Source organism: Amborella trichopoda, chromosome 12, assembly GCF_054954075.1.
Source record: "Amborella trichopoda isolate Santa Cruz 75 chromosome 12, AtrichopodaSantaCruz75HAP2 v2.0, whole genome shotgun sequence".
Lineage (NCBI taxonomy): Eukaryota > Viridiplantae > Streptophyta > Magnoliopsida > Amborellales > Amborellaceae > Amborella > Amborella trichopoda.
The window spans coordinates 37,147,588-37,169,345 of NC_142347.1; the positions used below are offsets into that span (position 1 = coordinate 37,147,588).

Consider the following 21,758-nt stretch of genomic DNA (forward strand, 5'->3'; position numbering starts at 1 on the left):
GGATTTTAAAAATAAATAATTATTGAAATTATGAACTATATCGGGATTATAGCGATTCTAATGAATTGGCTAGCCTAACTAGTCTGATGCCTTGTCCAGTCCAAAGTATAAAAATTAAATTTGATTGAAAACTAATTTAAATAAATATTTGAACAATTTTGATTAGTTAGATTGGTTTGGTTACAAAAAGAAAAACTTGCTCCAACCTTGTTTTTGCTAGACAACCTATGTTTGAACAATTAAATATTGGGTTTGAGAGTATCTTTTATATCTTTGGGGCCCAAAAGGAATCCAAATATCCGTGTCTTCGATGGTCCAAATTCTTCTTCTTTTTTGCACCATTCCTGGTTCTTTCATATCATTTTGGTCTGATATGCCCTTTCTCTGTCAAGGCTTGTCATCTAGATATTTTCTACTGCCTTTAACCTCTCTCACTAAATCTCTATTTTAGAATTAAGTGAAATTTATCCAAATACATTTAAAATATTCAGTATTTAACACATCTATTTATCATGTTAAAAAGAAGAAGATCTATTTATCAAAATGTACCTATAATATCAACTTTTCCAAGTCCAGTTACGTATCTTTTCATATGCATTTCGAAAGTAAAAAAGAAAAAGTTCATGTATAAATAGTTTATCTCTCGAGTGTGTTTTTAATAAGAGATTGTATACAATGAGACCATTTATCTTTGGTACAACGAGGTCACAAGTACTTATAACCATCTAATATAAAATATGATAGCTTGAGTGTGTCACAAAGTTCGAGAAAATTTGTGAATGTAATAAAATATAGCTACTCAATTTCACATCCAATGGTCAAGATTAATTGTAACCACCTTGTACCAAAAGTAAACGGTCTCGTCGTATACTTTTCATTTTGATAAATATTCCAATTCTTCACAATCACATGTAATGATGTTTTATTTTTTGGTAATATTCTTATTCTGTCTTTTGCTAAAAAATAATAATAAAATCTTAGTCTATCTTTTATTGCGTAGGTACGTTTCAAGGTTCTTGTGGGACCTTGTACACAACGGTGCAGTTTATATAAGGTGGCAACCTCACTTATAAAACAAGGTTGCAATGTTCTACACTATTTATTTTAGTTGGATAATATATATTTGACACAGATATTTATAATATAAAAAAATGACATTTCTTTTTATATATTGCCAAATCTACATTATCAAGATAAATTGGATGGCATAGATTTCACTTAAACAAACACATAAAGTTGCAAACCTATATAAATTTTTTCTGTATGGTTAATGCTTTCTAAATAAAACAAGTTATTTGATAAATCTATTTTTCACATTTAAATGCAGTTTTACTTTTATCATCTCGATTGTCTCATTTTTGTGGGGTACATGGTAATACTTCAACTTTTGGCTCGGAGGTTCGAACCAATTTACATTATTTTAATGAGTGGTATGGCAGTAACTTTCTTTCGGTTTTTGTTCAAGAAATGAGAACTTTGTAGTGCATTTATTTTGGTCTAAAAAATTTATATTTTTATGGTCTTATTAAATTTGTACTTCAATTGTGTAGTCTTCGCTTCCTTGCGTTTTTTTTCTACTAAGGCACATGCAGGACACATTCTCAAATTAGTTGAAATAGAATTTTAATTATTTAAAAATGTTCTAATAGCTAAAAATGGGCGTGATAGATATTGTTTCCTCATTATTAAATGGAAGATGTCGGTATAGTTTCTCATTTATTTGGAAATAAATTTGCTAAAAAAAAATTATTTGGAAATAAATTTACTAAAAAAAAAATTATTTGGAAACGAATTATGGGTGTTTGATTTGTGGTTATGGATGAGGAAATGATTAGAATTTAAGAATGTTAAGAGTCTTTGTTAAGCTAGTCATTGGTTAGTGATGAGTGTTGGAGTATGTTCAGAAATGATTTGTAGTTTAACCTTAGAGAGACATTGTTAAATTGAAGTTTGATTCATGGCTTGCAATTCAGGAAAAAGCAATATATTGACGAAAAAAACGTGGGTAATAAATCGATTTGATTCAAGCAATCGGAGGAAAAAGTTGGGGCGAGAACGTAGACCGCTGAAAATTAGGCAAGCTAATAAGTCTTGAATATTTTAGATTTGACTAAATCAAGCGGAGTGAAAAAAAATCACATATATATATATATATATATATATATATATATATATATATATATATATATATATATATATATATATATATATATATATATATATGGCAAGCTTTTTATGTTTTCTCTACCGCTTAAAACTTATATACTTTCTCTTATCCAACAGTCCATTCTGAATGGAGGGCTAAGATTCCCCCAATCACAATGTCACATCTCTACACTACTTTATTTTTAATTTTTTCTATAAACTATTTTGACTCTAAATTTTGGATGTCCAATTCTCTATTAAACTCGCACTAGCAAAAAATATGTAAAACATATTTTTAATAAAATAAAACGATCAAAATACCCTTGAAAGTTTCAAGGGGTATTTTAGTTATTATATTTTATCAAAAATTATTTTTAATATTTTTTATAGGTGCACACCAATGAGAAGATGACACGTATCAAATTTCATATTCATATAATTTGTATAAAAAAAACTAAAAATATAATACTTTGAGGCATCGGATCTAAGATCAAACGGTGAGTGGTTCTCTTGATCAAAGTTGGATGGCTGGATGGTAGGGTGAGGATAGTTCTTCTATGTTGTAGGAGAAGTATAGAAATATTTCTTCTATATATATATAATAAAATTACAATTTGCAGGTTATTATGGGTATGCAATAAAGTCATTGAACAATAATTAGGCTCTTAATTGACACATTTTTTGTCTAAATTTTACTAAACATAATAATGGCTTACTTCACTATTATGACACGGATGTCCAATGATTTTTTTTGTGGTGCATATATATAGAGCAAATAATAAAAAGCCGCAACCAATAAGTGCAAGCAAAAGTCTAAATATTCAAATCTCACCCTTAGTTCTCAATTGTCTGTTTTAGTCTCAATAAAAAAATTCAAGAAATTAAATAAGTGAAATTGATAAATAAGTTAGTCGGATCTATCCTTAAATCACACGAGTGACTTAAAGTTTCATACCAAAACTTATAAACCAAGCCATCCGGTAACATGCTATCTTGAGAATCCTCTTTAGTGAATCATAATCGCCTTGGATGTGTCATTTTCATCATTCTCTCTCTAACTTTACTTGAGGGGTTAACCTATTTTTATAGAGAACCTGGTTTGTAAGTCTTACATCTATAGGAGTTGAGATCCAAGTATAACTCTTGCCTTAATTCCCTTAAATGCAGCCAATTAGGATTAACAAGTTGTCATCAAACTGTTAATTCTATGTAATGAGCAAAACCTGTCATTAGTACATTAATGACTAACATAATAAGCTGTCATCTAAGTATTCCTACAAATTGATAAAAGATATTTAAAAATTAAATGATTTTGTACGTTTATAATAAAAATTGTATATAATGATGTTATTTACCTTTGGTATGAGGATGTCACAATTACTTATAAGTTATAACCATCCAATGTGAAATCTGATAGCTTGGTTGTGTCACAATGATCAATAAAATTTATTTTAAACTTTGAGCTTGGTCAATGAATTAAATGCATCCACCTAACTTCATATCTAATGGCCAATATTAATAGTAACCACGTTGTAACCAAAGGTAAATTGTGTCATTATATACTTTCATTTTATAATATAAAAATAATAATTCTTACAAGAAATCCAAACATATAATTGAGTTTTCCCTCCAGTGCAACATCCTATAAAAGCTCCAAAATGGATCCTAATATATGGCATTGCCTCATGTCAACTACATGGGATTTCACATATATAATACAATATGGCTTTTGTACCATTGTTGAAAAGTAAATTCTTGGGAGAAAAGGGCTTGATAGGCCACATTTCTAACAGCTTGATCTTTTATTTGGCTAAATCACTAAATCTTCTTTGCAATTATGATCTTGTTAAAAATAAAAAATAATATATATAGGAAAAAGCTGGGGTTAGACCACTAGCTTATATGAACATATGAGCCCAACGGCCCAGATTGAATTTGAGCTAATCTGACGATCAAGATGTCCAGTAGTGTTTGAATTTTATTTATTTTTCTACAAATCCAAATCACTTGAAATTTTAAGTGTGTTTTTTAAAAATATGTGAATTTTCGAAAACTATCAAAAAAATATTTTACATGTAATAATAAAAAAAATTAGGTGTGTTCTTCTCATCAAGGCACACCTAATAAAAATCTAAAAAAAATTATTCATGAAAATAAAATGACTAAAATACCACCAAAACGTTTCAGGGGTATTTTGGTCATTTTATTTTATGTAAAATATTATTTTGATATTTTTCGAAGATTCACTTATTTTTGATAAACATACGCCTAAAATTTCAAGTGATTTAAATTTATAGAAAAAAATTAAATTCAAACTCTACCAGACATCCATGATCGTTAGATCGGCCCAGTTTCAATCTGGGCTGTTGGGTTCATATGTTCATATGAGTTAGTGGGCTAATCTCAATTTTTTCCATATATATATATATATATATATATATATATATATATATATATATATATATATATATATATATATATATATATATATATATATATATATATATATATATATATAGGAAAAGTCTTTCCAACGCCTTTAGGTGAAAATGAATAGTGATTTTGCCTACCCTTATCACCGTCCAAATTTCATTGTGCCGTCACGATTATTTGGTAGTGTTTTATTTTTCTTTTTTTTTTGTACAAATCGAAATGACCTGAAATTTGGAGGGTACGTACATCTTACTGAGGCGCATCTAATAAAAGTATAAAAAAATTATCTGCGAAAATTAAATTGACCAAAATGCCTTTGAAACTTTTTGGGAGTATTTTGGTCAAATTTTTTTTATGTAAAATATTTTTTTTATAATTTTCAAAGATTCCCCTATTTTTATGAATGTATGTTCCAAATTTCAGGTCATTCCGATTTGTAGAAAAAAAATGAAAAATGAAATACTACCGGACAATTGTGACCGCACGATGAACTTTGGACGGTGATGGAGGTAGGTGAATCACTGTTAATTTTCACCTATATATATATATATATATAGTAATGATACTATGAGACCCTCCTACACCCATGTGAGTAGGACCCCAAAGGATCACCATTAAATTTTGACATAGATCTCATGAAAAGTAATCAATAAACCCATTCACCCAAATCTGACACCTATGTGATTACTTTTCTAGAGATTTGTGTCAAAATTTAATGGTGATCTTTTGGAGTCCTATTCACATGGGTTTGGGAAGGTCTCATAGTGTTATTATTAATATATATATATATATATATATATATATATGGGAAAAATTCTTCCCAACGCTTAGGCGAAAATGAATAGTGATTTTGCTTACCTTTATCACCATGAAAATTTCATCATACGGTCACAATTGTCCAGTAGTTTTTCAATTTTTGTGTTTTTTCTACAATATATATAAGAAAAAATTTTCACAGTGCCTATAGGAAAAAATGAACAGTGATTTCGTTTACCTTCATCTCTATCCAAACTTCATCGCACGGTCACAGTTGTCTAGTAGTGTTTCAATTTTTATTTTTTGTTTACTAATCGGGATGATCTGAAATTAGGAATATGGGTACATCTTAGTAAAGTACACCTAATAAAAATATAAAAAAAATAATTCATCTCTTTTTGGCTGCTGTTCACAGATGTGGGGGATGGTGCCTTGGTAATTTGGGTTTGTAAATCTTCAAAGAAGTTCCAAACATAGGTTTTGAATTGATGAAAAAAATATTGCCTCACTTTTGTAGGGCTTTCTTTGGAGCACTTGTTGAGCTAGGGCTTTCAATACGTATATTGAGCTGGGTTAATAAAAGATTCTGACCTGTCAGTCAAAGTCTATAGGCTGCTAGTTCCTAAGTGTAACTTGGACTGGATTTAACAAGGAAAGAAAAAACAAAAAGAAAAAACAAGGAAAGAAAAAACAAAAAGAAGAACGAAATTGGGCTGAGTAGAATGTAGTTCCTGGTGGCATACTAGGGAGCTTCCTTGATTTTAAATTAATACAATGAACGGATATGAATATTTGTCTTTTAAGTATCCTCCATGCTTCAGGTGCCAGCAATCAATCCTAGGCTGAGGGGAGGGCGTAGTTATTGCCATTACAGGTTTTGGATTCCCCACCTTAAATCTTGTGTTCCTGTTCCTGGTTGTAATGCTGTTGATCTTTTAATGTTGTGGCATACATTGTCAAAGAGGCTTAGGATTCGGCTAGGGGTAGCAACGGGTCGGGTATAGGTCGGGTCCGGCTGGACTTGGACCCGGACCCGACATGTTACTTGTGGACCGATACCTGTACCTGTACCCGATGGATCCAAAAACAATGCTACCCATACCTGTATCCGAGAGGACACTAAGGACCCGGACCCACCTTTACATCCTTCTCTAATGTGTTTCATAAGAAACTCTCCCCTATTCAAATACCTCTCGATTATGAATTCATTTTCCTATCAAATGATGCAAATTTGCAGACAAAATCCTCATGCTCATTAGTAGTACTCTATCTCCTAACCAAAACGTTGGATTACCACAAAATTTAGTAAAATACACAATTTGCAAACCAAAGACATCAAATCAACAAAAAATCCCAGATCTGAAATCTCCAAAAACACTTAGAAATGGCTTGAGAGAGAAGAATTTGCAGAGACCTAGGTTCACCTTGTGAAATGGGGTATAAAGGAGGAATTTGCAGAGATTAAGGTTTCTTAATGAAGAAACTGAGATAGAGACAGAGAGAGAGAGAGAGAGGGGGGGGGGCGGGTGGGGTTTTGAGATCAAAGAATGATGGCAGGTCAAGTTTTTTTGGTTTTTTAATGTTGACTAAAGAGAGAACGTTAAAAAAATTAAAGAGGAGAGAGAGAGGGCCTGAGATAAAAAAGGGTGATGGTTGGACCAGATCAATGCTCACCCTTATTCCATCAAAGAGGGTGACGTATGGCGAGCTAAGGTCATTGTATTAGAGTTTCTCTGAAGCTTACATGGGGGTAACATCGTTTCTGGTAGCCGCTAAACATAGATACATGGGTTTTTTATATATGTTGCAACTATTTGGGGCGAATGGGAGTCATAAGACATGCATAGTGCCAACTCCAATTTAATCCCACATCCAAGAGGCCCGAAGAGTCACCGGGGTGTAAGCTCTATAAAATGGCCAGCTCCTTCTTATATTTATATTTATGTATATTCAATCTTTACTTAATATACTAAAAAATAATTACGGGTCTCGCGTCGGATCCGGGTCCATTGTCAGCCCTAGATTCGACTAGGCCACTAGGCTTCAATGGCTTTTATTCAATTAGGATGGTAATGTTTGTTGTGTTCACCAGGGAGTCAATTAGGTGTCTAACTTGGCCACATATGAAGCTTTAATTTTTTGTTTTAGGATATCATGGATCTTTTGTAGTCAATTCAGCTGATGTTTTTTATTCTCTTAAGGTTAATTGCATGCCAAATAGCTTGACCAAGTTTGATTTGTCTTGATTTTCTTCAAGATAGTAGATTGAGCTCTTTCAATGGTCTTTGCTTTGAATTGCCTGCGCATTGTAATTGTTTTTTAATGTTGAAAAAGTTCTTTTCACTAGGTGATATTGATACCATGTTTATTATGTTTACTACGGCTTTTAGGTTTAGTATTGTTGAGAAACTCATTGAACATTTTAGGTTAATATCTCGCAGTCGCGTTTTTTAGTCCCTATGAGGTTGTCACTGTGCCTTGTGTTTTGGATCCCTTTGAGTACCAATTTTGGAAAGGGTGTGGTACGTATAAGGCCGAGGCCCTAAACAATCCAAGTAAGGCGCAACATCAAATAGTGCTGAAATAACATCAAATAGTGCTGAAATATGTTGTTTTAGTATAAAATTTTTTTATGATGGCCTTAAAATTTATCTTTCTCTTGAATTATAAAATTTAAAGATTCAAAATAATGTAGATCGAACAGATCTGTTAACACTTGAAAATCTTGAAAAATTACCATGTAGATAATAAATTACAAGATATATTATTTTCAATACTTGAAATATATATTTTCTCATGTCCATACATCTTGAGGTCGAGATGATCGAATTTAGGGCTTTTGAGCATGGAAACAACCTCTTTTTGAGGTGCGTCATAATTTGATTGTTTAGGGCCTCACCCTTGTATAAACGTTTTTTGTTGGAAAAATCCAACGTACCTTTATTTTTGTATTTTTAGAATGTTTCAAGTATTATCCGGGAGTAATGTTGCAATCAAGGCATCAAAACCCTCTTTTGGAAAATTAAGGGATCTTGAATGGAACTCAATGACATCGAATTTGTTTCATGATTTCTCTTGCATCAAAACTCTTTTGGAAAATAAGGGATCTGGATTGGAAGTCAATGACAAATCGAATTTGTTTCATGACTTCTCTTGTATCATTCACCCTTTTGCTTAATGTTAGCCTTGAATCTGGCATATCTTTAGGGGACGTCTGCCATCAAACTTTAGCAAGCCCCTTTGGGGAATAAGGGATCTGGAATGGAAGTCAATGACATATCGAATTTGTTTCGTGACTTCTCCTGTATCACGCACCCTTTCGCTTCATGTTAGCCTGGAGTCATCAAAAGAAGTCCTCAAGCCCTTTTGGTTGCTTTTAAAAACTGCACCATCAATTTTTTTCATTGATGTTGCTAGTTGTATCTCAAGTCAATGATCTGTATGATACTTGCTTTTCAGACACGCCTCAGAAGTTTATCCATTTATCATATTGCTTTTTAATGCCACATGCTTGGGCAATGTGCGAGAGTTCTTCTTAAGCCTCTAGGAAATGCAGCCATGTAACAACAAAAAAGCCTTCTTGTATATGACCACGTCCACTGGCTGTTTCTGAAGAATTCCTCATCTGGTTTCTTTTGCAAGTGCATGTAAATCTTTTGCCCTTGTTGCGGTACCTTTTCTTCGATTAATTGAAGAATGCCTTTTGCATGTATGAATTAATAACGTGGATATCATGCGTGTGCATTCAACTGTGCTATGATGTTCGAATGTTGTTATGGAGTGGTGAAGTATGGCATGTCCTAATTGCAAATTTTACAATTGATGTCTTCATTACATAGAACAAGGGATTTCACATCTTGTGATTTAGTTTTTTTTTTGTTATGATGAGTTCTTCTTCTTGCAATGTTATAGGTTTTCGCGATCACACAGTATATAAAGGACACCAGGTTTTTCTATACAAGAGAGCTCAGATATTTGCAGGAGATTTATGGGGTGCGTTCAAGGGTCAAGGATATGGTGCTTTCAATGATATAGGTTCTCTAACCATATTTGCGGATTACATTGTTCCAGCTGTGCTTAGGCAGCTTGGTGTTCTGAGATACAGTTCGTCCCTTGCCAAGACTATTGATGCCAACATGGACATAAGTGCTGGTAGTGAAGAGGAAGTAGAAATTCGAGCTTGCACCATTTATGCTGTGGAAAATATTAAGGACTTGCTTAGCAAAAAGGTTGGAAAACAGGTATTTTTCCTGCCTTCTTTCCATCAGTGGTTGTTATTGAGCTTTCTAGGGCAATTTAAGATGCCAAAGTAACTGTTTTTTTGGATTCCTCACCTGAATGGTGCCCTGAATTTGAAATTTGATGAAATGAAATAGTTTCATTATGCTCTCAATTGAAGAATGTTGCCAATCCTCGTGTATCAATAATGGTTTGGAGGGGAAAATTTTTAAATGATTTGTGGGTGGAAGAAGTATAAGTTTGATTAGCTATTTGGTCAAATTCTTGATTGTTTCATTGTTTCAGCTTCTCTTCAGAGTAAGTATAGGGCGATTGATTGTAAGAGATTCAGTTTGCTAGATCTGTTTTGTTCTTAATTACTTCTCTGCAATACTTGTTGGCATCTTCGCATGATTACTTTTTCTTGTTACCTTCTGTACTGTTTTGAAGCTCTACTCCGTCTGTTTCTTCTTCCTCTTAGTTACATAGCTAAGTTTCCACTTGGTGATAATTTGATATTGCATTATTGGTGATTCCGAACTTTTTAAATCTCCATTAGGGCTATCAAAGAACAATGGTCATCATGCTCCTTATGTATCTAAAAAAAATGTTTGATTGATGTGCTCTCATAATGAATGTTTGAATCTTGTGAAAACTATTTGTTTAATCAATTGGGTTGTTTGCCAAGTCAGGTGCTCTTTCTCAATTATTTACTTGTCTCCTTAAGGAAAATAAGACGCTGTGCTTATGCAATTTCTATTTGAGCCTTTATATTTATATTTGTCCCCATAGGGTTTCTTGTCTTGTACTTGTATGTGGTTAAATTTTTATGCTAGTGAGGGAGGGAGGGAGGGAGAGAAAACATGATTGTTTGTAATGGATAACAAAGAGACATTTCTTGATGTAAGGGCAACCTTCTATTGCAGAAATAGAAGTGGAGTTTAAGCATTACTTTCTTTGAGATGTTTCTCACTCTGTATTCGCTGTTTTTCTTTATATTTTTGTTGTTTTGTGTCCAATTCCAACCCTCCTTCCCATATATTTCCGTTTTAAGTTATTGAAAAGTTCCCTTTTATTTTGTCCTTGTCCTTTTATCATACATTGCTCCTTAAGGTTTAAGCTTTATGAACAAGTCCCCAAAATGATATTATCAGAATATTAGGAGAATAATATACTTCTTTTCATGGTACCATTATACTACGTATCATTTCTTGTGCTAATTGCAGGTATATGTTGCCTTGATACAGGTTCTAAGCGTAGAATTGGATCTTTGGTTGTGGTCTGTTGGCGTAAGTTGCCAATCCTTGAGACACCACCGTACTCTTTCAATATTCTATTGAGTGTGTTAATTCAAGCCTTTCACAAATCTGAGGATCACTAACAATAAAAAGAAAAGAATGACAGAAAAGAGATAGTCGTGAAGAAGACCAGGGACCATTTTTGTTTTATTAGTTGGAGGTACACAGTGTGGAAATGGGCTATACAAGTGGGGGAGTTTCAAAGAGTAGCTTCCCTTGATAGTGGCTTCATAGTGTTTACTATCTTTGTGCTTATGGGGGTCCAGAAGTTGAAGTTAATGCATGTTCCTGGACTTTGTTATCATTTGTTTAATGCAGATTACACTCATTTTAAGGTTTGGATCTTTATGTGAATTCTTAAGAGTTCTCTACTGTCATTACGGATTGATAAGCTCAATATTCATAGTTACAGCTACCTCTGGAATGCATATAAGTATGTTTGTTGTATATTGAGCAACTCTAAATGGTCAAAGATATCGTCTCTCTCCTCCGTCTTTTTATGGTTTTGGATTTCAGATTTCATTTTCAGTGGCTTGTGATTTATGGCTAAATGGTGATTTTAGAAATTTGGCCACAAGAATTTTTGAAGTCGGGTACATTTGTGAATGTTTACAAGATGGCCAAATTTGGCCTCTCACTTTTTTGGAGCACTAGGACGAAACTTTGTTCTAGGAAAATTCCTTCGCATGGTGATTGCTCTAGAGATTTTTTTATATTTGCTTCTTCTCTTGTAATATCTAAGAAAATCTAATGAAAAGAAGCACTACAGAAAACAGTAAATATTCTAGAATTTAGAAGAAAGTATAAACGAAAAAAGTAAACAATATTATATCTTTGTCATTTTGAATTTGTTTTCTATTATTTCTTTCTGTTTTATATTGTCCTAGATTTTTAAACTATATTTGGCAAAAATAGATTTCTTTAAGGTTTGCTGGCAGGAAGAGATTTTTTTAAAGGTCTCTTGAATGCCTGAATGTAAGTTAATGAATTTGTGTTTTTCTCTAATTTTATTTCATGTTTACAATGGAATCATACCTTTTTTCTACCAAAGATTTTCATAAGATGATTCTATTCTTAAAAAAATTGTCAATATATCCCTTTATCTAACTCACCTTTACATTTGTGCGTGTATGTTCTTACCAGTAAAGAACTGTTTTGAGTTGTGATATGAAGAAACAAAGAGAAACCCTAGTCTCTCGATACTCCATATGCTGATATTTTTGTGACTTGTGAATTAAAAACAAAAAAATGAAATAGAAAGCATACGATGCTAATGTCTCACTGGTCTAATTTCAAATGGTGCAAAACTTGACATGGCTCCAAAATGAAAAGTTATGTATCCCTTGCCATGAGCGCATAAACATGATAAAGTTAAGGGGAGGTTGGATCTCCTTCCCACCACAAGAAAGGAGAAATATCTATTTGCACATGTGCTTGAACATTATTACTCTGGTCGTTTTAATTTGATCACCTGGGGAGTGAAGATGTGCTTGCTGCTGGGTTCGGTGTAACTGGCAAAATCCCATCATAAGTGCACCTGAGAACATCCGGTTTTTTCACTAGTCGGGGCCCAATGGGCACTTCGCCTCTCATAGGCCGAATATCCTGCCAGCATGTGGTGTGTGTGTGTGTGTGTGAGAGAGAGAGAGAGAGAGAGAGAGAGAGAGAGAGAGAGAGAGAGAGCACCTGATCAAAGATGGAAGTGGGAATGGCGATTGTTGCCATGGCATTTGGTGAGTCCACAATCCCAGAAATCCTCCCTTCACAGGGACAGCAGGAGAGCAGGAGGTAGCACTGCCAAATTCTTTTACATGTCAGTTAGTGGACCCAAGAAAAATAGCCTTGTTGCTAATCTCATGTTTTCTTTTTCTCTTGGACAGATTATTCTGAAATCCACCAAATGCTCTGAATGAGCTTCACATCGCTTTTATGGAGTCCAGTTCAGATTTATGGAGTAGAAAAGAAATCCATTTCAAGAGTAATTGGCAAATTAATCCGCATTATTTTCATGACTTGACATTTTGTTTGATTATTTAATAAAATCTCACAGCATTTCACTAGTTTTATCTGATACAATTCAAGCCTGTCTATATTCACAACCCAATCTCTTAAGCTGATTCTGTAAAATTCAGGTATAATTTGCAGAGCCATTAGGGAAATACCAAGGCATGAAGATTTGAAATTGACTTTCCTGATTTACAAGAAGGGAACTGGGTTTTTGAAAGAAATTTCACATTCAGCATATCTTTTTTTATTCATACTTGCTACCACAAGTACCTCAAAAAACTGAGTTCACCTTCTAAATATGCGCAAACTTGGTTTTTTTCTTTTATTTGGAGGAATCGTGCATTACCGTTTTTATCATGTTCAATATCTCAAAAGACTGCATTATTCTGCAATATTTACTTAGTTTTCATGGATTCAGTAATCTCTTGATCCTTAAGTTTACAGAGCTGAATGCAATATATTTATTTGTTCATTTGTTGATCATGTGGCTAGAATAGCTTTATTAGTCTTTTTATTTTTATTTTTTATCTTTTCTGTGTTATATGAGCTAGAAGTGATTGAAAGGGGACCTGCTCTTTGGAGTAGCCAAATTTGGAGATATAGTGTATGGCATTCAGAACAGCTCACTTATAAGCCACTGTTGCATCAAGGTAATGCTGCTTGCCGCTTTCATCCACACTGATTCCTTCAAACACCAGCCACTCTGAGAACCTCGGTTCAACAGGGCCAATCTCGAAGATGGGGTTCACATGGAGAGGTGTGGGACCCATTGGAGTGAGGTATTTCTGCATCTCTCCTCTTATAATTTCACATCTATATGACAAAGATTTGTTTAGTGTTGAAAACCCAGAATTTGATAGATCAGAGAATACTCATTTTGCACAATCTCTGTTAACAAAAGTAAACATAAAACTAATTGTCTGAGGTTTGAATTTCAGCTAACCTGTCCTATAATATAAAGAAAACGATAAAGAACCATAGAACTTATAATGACATGGCCTATGCCATAGTTAGCGTGCATACAACATAGTTAGCTTGCATAGTGTGTTGTATGGAACTTGACACTGAGTGAATGTTCTTAAGAGACAATGCTATGTTACTATACTACCATTTCAGTGATATAGTACATGGCGTCTTAATTGTCCCTTCCAAGATAGCAGATGATAGTGATTGATGACTGCCATGCAGGTGGACCTGGACTGGCTGCTGGCCATGACAGCACCTTTATTTATGTCTCACCCATCTTGGTTCTCGATGGTTAAGATGCTTTGCAAAATACCTACAAAATGCTACATAGTATTATAGTACACACTACTAGTTTCAGTTCTTAATTGTAAAATTTATGTGTTAGTTGATTTGCAATGGTTGATAGTTGTGAAGTTTATCTAAGGTTAGTTATCCCGGTAATAACTTGTACTTAATGGGTACGTAACCATGTAATTTCTGTGCTTGTGCGTGTGCACGCGTGTTTATATGGTCTTTGTTTGAAGCAGTGTCTGAAAAAACAGATTTGGGATGGGAATGGGAATGGGAATGGGGTTGGGGTATTTGGTGGTTGGGGGGTGGATACCTCGACCTGACATACCACCCTCCATTTCCACAGTTAACCTATTAAAAAAGGAAAAAAAAAAAGAAAAGAAAGAAAAAACAGAAATGGAAGCTGAATTCGTCCCTTGGTAGAGTGATTCTAATTGGCAATTCTGATCTAGATCTTCGTCCTCAGTAGAGTGATTCGAATTGGCAATTCTGATCTAGATCACCTGATCCAGGCGACAAAAAAAAGAGTTAACAAATATTTAAGGTCAATATCATTAACAAATCACTGTTTTTTTGTTTCCTTTTCGTTTTTCAATTAAAAAAAAGATTTAGCCGACCCCAATTTGTTGGGAAAAGGTTATGACGATGATGAATTAAAAAACAGATTTAAATATGTCAAAATTGAAAAATAACATATTTACATGTAAAAGTAGAAAATATCGTTTATGATTATTTCAATGATCTTCAAAAAAAAAAAAAGCCCAAAAATTTTCTTTTAGAGAATATAGAGTTATGAAGGCCGATTGTTAAGAGTTTTTATTCTTCACAAAATCTGTGAAAAAAATGGCTGATTAATCCTCCCAAAGTTCCACCCAGAAAATGGTGGATTTCAATCAAACAAATTTCGAAAATAATTCAGTTTTTCGTCTTCTGATTTCATCTGATGGAGCATAGATCTAAAGAAATATGATGTATATCTTATAGAGTTATAAAAAATGATAAGAAAAATTTTCTCTTCAGAGAAAATAGATAAAAAACATCAGAGAATATAAGAAAAAGGCTTAAGGGTGAGAAAAATGCCGAAAACCCCAAATTCTTAGATATTTCTGGTTTTGATTTTAAATTTTTTATTACGGTTATGGAATATCAATGATAGAAGGAATAATTTGGGACAAATTAGATAAAATTTGGTGAAAAAATGAGAGCAATAAAATATTTTTTATTTCGATTTATAAAGCTAGAAAATGGTACATGGGGAATGTCCAATTTGCCCGATTCAAATTGGTGATATCCTTGACAAAAATGCGCAGATCTTTAACAGAGCGGCTGATTCAAATAGGAATAGGCTAATGCCTGATTCTGTAAGGGACTTGGAATTCCCTGCTGATCCTATCAGGCGATTCTGATGCAGATCGAAGATTATCAAAATGCTAGTTTTGAAATGATCATTTGTTTAGAGCAGTATTTTGAAAAACCAATCAATGGGCTGGATCGTCGTCCCACCAATCCGGTGATCGGCCGGATCGGAGATCTAGAAAAATTGAAAAAAGAAACAAAAATAATAGAAGCCCATTACATACCATATGATATGCAAACTACTTTATAAAAGATGTTTTATTCGGTGGACAACATCGTCATCATGAGCTTGGAGGATCGATTCCTCTTTTCTTGTCTCTTTTTTTTGGTTTAAAAAATAAAACCAAATAAATATACTATATATGGTATAAGAATATATAATATTTTAAAATTTCAAATGGACAGAATGTGCATCGTGGGGAACATAAGGAAGGGGTGGGCTACTGAAAAGGCTACTTTTTGGTTATTTTAAGAATTGCATATTATATTTTAAAATAAGTAAACCACTGATTTAGACCAAGAACTGGCACGTTTATTAAGTGATTCACAATCCGGATCGGGCGATTTTTAAAACGCTAGTTTAGAGAAAGGTTGAATCTTATGACCTACAATATATCTATATCAGCAAAAGTCAACGTATTAATATTTGTATATCTATATATCAGCATGGAATAGAGAAACAAAAAATATGTAGACAACAAAGAGAAAGCAAGTGAACTCTAGTAGTAAAGATAGAGGATATACTTAAGCTCTAAAAATCCGCTCATTTCAATGGCCCCACAGAATGAAACTTCACCATCACCCTGAGAAAAATGCATGTCCCCTGTGCTAAAATTTCCTCCATCGACAAACATGGGAAGATATACCTTTGAACCTCTGCTGAGATTCTTGATATCACCGTTTCCTCCAATTTCCCGGCCTGGTATTGTCCTGGCTGCCTCACTAGCGATCTTCTCCCAATCTGGTTTCCCCTCTTCTATCTACATACTGGTTTGAGAATTTCGTTAAAAACTTGGTGTTTGTAAGCCAATCATTTTCCACAATCTAGAGGAGAAAGTTCACTGAACTTTATAATTGCTAGTTAGTGATGCATTTCCACCTTAATTTTATAATGAAAATCTTTGGAATTTGGAACGTTTAGCATCTAAATTCAGGTATCATCAGACATAAGTTCTGAATGAAACATCTAAGCAAAGTTTGCTGAAAAAAGTTAAAATGGATAGTTGTCTGTCGGTTGTACCTTCCCAAGAAGGCAGCCTTTAGCTGTAGGCAAGTTTGCTAGTGGCCTTGTGTGTAGAATATCACACAGCTTGAAAGACTTGTAGCCATTTACTTCCAAGTCTTTCTCTCTTTCATTCCATATATTAAGAAGTTCATGTGATGGTGCTGTTCCAATGATTCCAGGGTGGGTTAAACCTGGAAATCTCACACCTGCTAGGCATATTGTTACCATATAAGATTGAGCATCAATTCATGAAACTTGGCCTAGTGGAAAAAGTTGAACTTGTTCACACATGAAGCTTGAATACACATGTACACAGTGACATACACATGCCTACATACATGCATGTATGAATATGTACGTACATGCTTGCATGCATGATGTGTGTTCTACCAAAAGGAAGCATGATGCATACGCACCTGGTATATGGGGGGAATATGCATAAATTCCTTCAAAATACCAAATGGCTTTGGTTGCACAGGGAAAATGATCTGTCAAGAATCCTCCACCATTTTCTCTGTCAAGTGTTGCTGTATATCCCCATCCATCTGCAGGGAGAGGACCCAAATTGCAGATTTTGATGGCCAGAAGATCACCTGGTTTGGCAGGAATCCCTCGTGTCTAAAACTCTCAATGGACCACTCAGTGCACCTAGAGTAGCATGAGAGTGCCCTCATGTGGTTATGCATGCATAGATCATTCACACGCATATGCATGCCTTTCTACAACATATGCATGATAACAGGAATATGATTTCAAAGCTTGAATTTGCTGGAAGCATAACTCACTATCATAATCGCATTAATGAGCATCTATAATGAGAGGCATTTGAACCCTAGGTTCTATGTTCCCATTGTTAATGGACTCTGTATCTTTAAATTCATTTTGTTGGATAAGAAATCCGATTTTAAATTCTATGCATGCATGCAGATATAGATGTATCTATGAATATGTGTATCTGTATGTGGGAGAATATGCTGTCAAAAGTTTGAATATGGTGTTTCCTGATTGTTGTGGACTTGCGGCAGTAATTTTGCTATAGCTCGATGAAAAAGGACAATTTTGCTGTATTTAACAGAGTAAGTGATTGATTAGATGCACATGATCTCTTGGGTGTTTGGTCATATCGATTCTTGACAGCTAATTTAGAAACCTAAAAATTGTTCAGGCATGTATGGTTTGAGTCACCTGATCACCTGGTCCCATCCTCCCATTAAGTATCGAAAGTAATTGCATGCATCTGATCCCTTGTTTCTATACTCTTATATTGACTATCTATGCCAATTCAAAAATTCAAGTTGTTCGAGGGGTTTCTTACAGTTGAAAGATCAATGGATTTTATGTCAAGCGCAGAGTCATTGTCTCCTATGTTACCCCCAGTCCAGTCCAACATCTCGACTCTGAAAAGCTCTCCTTCTCTAACCTCTTCAACTGGAGGTATAAGAGGGTGCCATCGATTGTGAAGGGGCACTTTCTGCTCCCATGGCTTTCTCTTAGGGTCCACTGGAACTACCAGTCTTGGGGTCCGAGGAGCCATGCTAAATAATCAATTTCAACTTTCAAGTACTCAATACCCTTCACTTTGTCTTAGTTCAAAGGCTTCAGTTATTGAAGATGGGTTCTAGAAAGAAGGATGCTCTACACTTTTGAGTGCAATTCCTGGAAGATGGGTTCTAAGGAGGACCTACGTTTAGTCTAAGAGAGGGTCATTCATTTGTGGAAGATGGTTCTTCAGGGAAGATGTCCATGTATGGGGTTTTCCTTACAAATGCATGGGGCCCTTCACTTTGTTTTAGTTTTGGCCTTCCATTCTCAGAAGGTGGGTTATTGGGAGAAGGTATCTATGGTTAAGATTCTTTATGTATCTGATACAAGGAGTAATGGACATGGGGTGGCTTCTTCTTCCCCATAGCCATGTCATAGCTTTTTGTACGTCCTGAAGGTTGACAATGGCAGTAGTGGACAAAATCTGATTGGGATATTATGATTGTCTCATTCTACTTGGTCCCCCACATTGATGGATGGTGATTGTAATACGAATAGTGAATGATTGGAGCTATTTATGAATTGATATTTATAATAGGAATAAATTATGGATTGCTGAAAATGAAGTACAAGAAGCTTTCAGCCAAATTTTTGGCAATTATTGGAGCTGTTGAGAGAGAGAAAACCAGCAAGCGACAGTGAACAAACTCCAATTCAATTATTTAGGTGGGCTGGTCTTGTGCGATGCCGGCCAAGTACAAACCTGTTTGGTGGTGTGAGTTAGTTGATCTTAAAAAAGCAAAGGATAAGCCTATTGAAGGTATGTACTTTAATAAAGTAGAATAACAAATTATGATTAGTGTAGCTGATCCCAGATAATTAGAAAAAAACTAAGATGATGATGAGACCATTAGAGAGCATTATTATCATCTATATTTGTTTTTTTATATTGTCGTTTTTTTTCCCCTTTCTTTTTTAATTTTCACGTAAATATATTTTATTCTCCAGCAACGCACTTCCAGGAACCCATCTTTTGCTATCGAAGAAATTTTCTAATCTCTTTATTCTTTACGTGCACTGCACGTGGGACACTCAGAATGCGTGAATTACTAAGTTAACCCTTCCTTTTACTTCTTCCCTTAAAACTGAATTAAGCAAACTGAAGTGCTTCCTTTAAAGGCCCAATTTACAGGCTGCCTCTTAAAAAACGAAAATGTTTATCAAAATAAGTAAAGCCTCACCTCAAAACTTATAAAAAATTACATTACTCATGTCGGAAAGCCTTCAAATCAATCATGTCGGTCTTGAATATGTGGTTGTAAGATTTCAAGCCCTAAAAGATATGTATAACTATTTTGCTTTAAAAATGATCTATAAGATCTGAACCATTTCTAAGCTTCAAATTTGTAATGAAAATTGATTTTAGAGCTATAGAGATATCTGATTTCCAAAGCACTTTTCGGATGAGGATTTGAACTGAGGCTTTTATTTTGTTTTCATAAAGCCTAGATCTTATAAAAACTGCATCTTTCATTATTATTATTATTTTTAATTTTTTAATTTTTTGTTTTTTCTTTCTAGGTTGGTTTATGTGACCTTTGGGCACTGGTGTACCCTAACCCGTAATGAGTTTTTCATTTTTTTTTTGAATATTTGGATTTTTTGCACTGATTTATTTGTTTATTTTGTGAATGGTACATATGATGTGTTCGATGAAATATAGCATTTTGAAGGGACATGGGAGATCACGCCATTCGTGTATTCTCAACTTTGAAGCAACCCCAAAAGACACGGATAACTCCCAGAATGCATGAAGCAGCCGTTTATGGCCATAATAGAGAGAGATGAACTAACTGATAGCAGATACCAAAATTGAGAGAGAGAGAGCAAAAGTAAACATGATCACAGCTGCCAAAATACTTGACTAACCCTTTCATGCTTGAAATTGCACCTTATGTTGTGGAGAGAGAGAGAGAGTACTCCGCAAATTTTATGTCTTCTGCTGAAGCGTTATCTCCGATGCGCCCCCCACTGCAATCCAGCATCTCCACCCTAAACAGTTCTCCTTCCATCACCTCCGCCACCGGAGGTATGTCTGGGTGCCACCGGTTGTGCAAAGGCTTTTCTTGTTCCTGTGGTTTCCCCTTCACATCTATGGGCACAATCACCCTTGGGGAGAAAGGGGCCATTGCAAACACAATTGAAGCTAAACTTCCCCTGTTTTATTCTGGTGTCACTACAAAGAGCCCCCGCAATTTAAGTGCCCACAACTTCAAACCATCTTGAGATAGGGTCTTGACCACTTGGTCTGGTGGTTAGGGCATAAGGGTCACTCGCAACACCAGTTTAAGCCCTCCTTCCAAAGGATTGAAGCCATTGGAGAGTCTCTAAGTAAAGCACAAGACTGCTGAACAAAGGTACTATTATGAGCAAGTGCTCTCCTTTGTGTGCCATGCTTGTCAAATGAAAAAGACATGCATGCATTGGGCGTTTCTCTTATTCTTTTGACCTTTTTATTTTTGCTAGTGGCCTCAATAGAAGGATCAGATCAAAAGGTGAGATACCCATCAAGAATATCTAAACCATTCATCCAACTCGTAAGTTTCATTTACAATGTAGTTGAGGATTGGTCCCAAGCCATAGAAGAGGGCTTTTATCAATGTGTCTTATTCATATGAATCAGTGGAGGATAAAGGTGGTAGAGAGTTGCTCTCCTAAGATAGATAGCCAAGGGTTTGGTGATGGGTCATGGTCATGCCTCTTCCTTCTTGTGATTTGACGTCGTATTTTCTTGCTCAACTGGGGACTTAGAGAAGTTGAGATGAGAATCGGTCTCTCACAATTCCTACGAACGCATCGGATTTTAAAAATAAATAAATATCGGAAGAATGGTTTGAAATTATGAACTATATCGGGGTTATAGCCATTCTAATGAATTGGCTAGCCTAACTAGTCTGATGCCTTGTCCAGTCCAAAGTATAAAAATTAAATTTGATTGTAAACTAGTTTAAATAAATATTTGAACAATTTTAATTAGTTAGATTGGTCAATTTCGTCTGGTTACAAAAAAAAGAAAAAGTTGCTCCAACCTTGTTTTTGCTAGACAACCTATGTCTGAACAATTAAATATTGGGTTTGAGAGTATCTTTTATATCTTTGGGGCCCAAAAGGAATCCAAATATCCGTGTCTTCGATGGTCCAAATTCTTCGTCTTTTTTTGCACCATTCGTGGTTCTTTCATATCATTTTGGTCTGATATGCCCTTTCTCTGTCAAGGCATGTCATGTAGACATTTTCTACTGCCTTTAACCTCTCTCACTAAATCTCTATTTTAGAATTAAGTGAAATTTATCCAAATACATTTAAAATATTCACTATTTAACACATCTATTTATCATGTTAAAAAGAAGAAGATCTATTTATCAAAATGTACCTATAATATCAACTATTCCAAGTCCAATTACGTATCTTTTCATATGCATTTCGAAAGTAAAAAGGAAAAGTTCATGTATAAATGGTTTATCTCTCGAGTGCTTTTTTAATAAGAGATTGTATACAATGAGACCATCTAATATAAAATA

At 34.5% G+C, this 21,758-nt stretch overlaps 1 protein-coding gene, 1 long non-coding RNA gene and 1 pseudogene across 3 annotated transcripts in view; 2 read left to right on the forward strand and 1 right to left on the reverse strand.

Moving 5' to 3' along the window:
* LOC18421851 (uncharacterized) overlaps positions 1–11,297 on the forward strand; it is a 30,598-nt gene extending 19,301 nt beyond the window's left edge. The window contains exons 6-7 of the mRNA XM_088853470.1: positions 9,247–9,575; positions 10,800–11,297. Coding sequence (XP_088709596.1) covers positions 9,247–9,575; positions 10,800–10,892 — 422 coding nt within the window. The 3' untranslated portion in view covers positions 10,893–11,297. The remainder of the gene's footprint in view (positions 1–9,246; positions 9,576–10,799) is intronic.
* An 818-nt stretch (positions 11,298–12,115) lies between these two features.
* LOC18421848 (uncharacterized) lies at positions 12,116–20,590 on the reverse strand (annotated as a pseudogene). The gene is made up of 9 exons (XR_016045668.1): positions 20,129–20,590; positions 18,011–18,940; positions 17,625–17,634; positions 17,112–17,337; positions 16,711–16,901; positions 16,215–16,450; positions 13,427–13,670; positions 12,537–12,644; positions 12,116–12,455 (listed from the first exon to the last, which is right to left on the reverse strand). The product of XR_016045668.1 is annotated as an uncharacterized LOC18421848 (transcript).
* On the forward strand, positions 18,868–21,217 carry LOC148779565 (uncharacterized). Its single transcript, XR_016045669.1, has 2 exons — positions 18,868–18,997; positions 19,901–21,217. It is a non-coding gene; the product is annotated as an uncharacterized LOC148779565 (long non-coding RNA).
* The last annotated feature ends 541 nt before the right edge of the window (positions 21,218–21,758 follow it).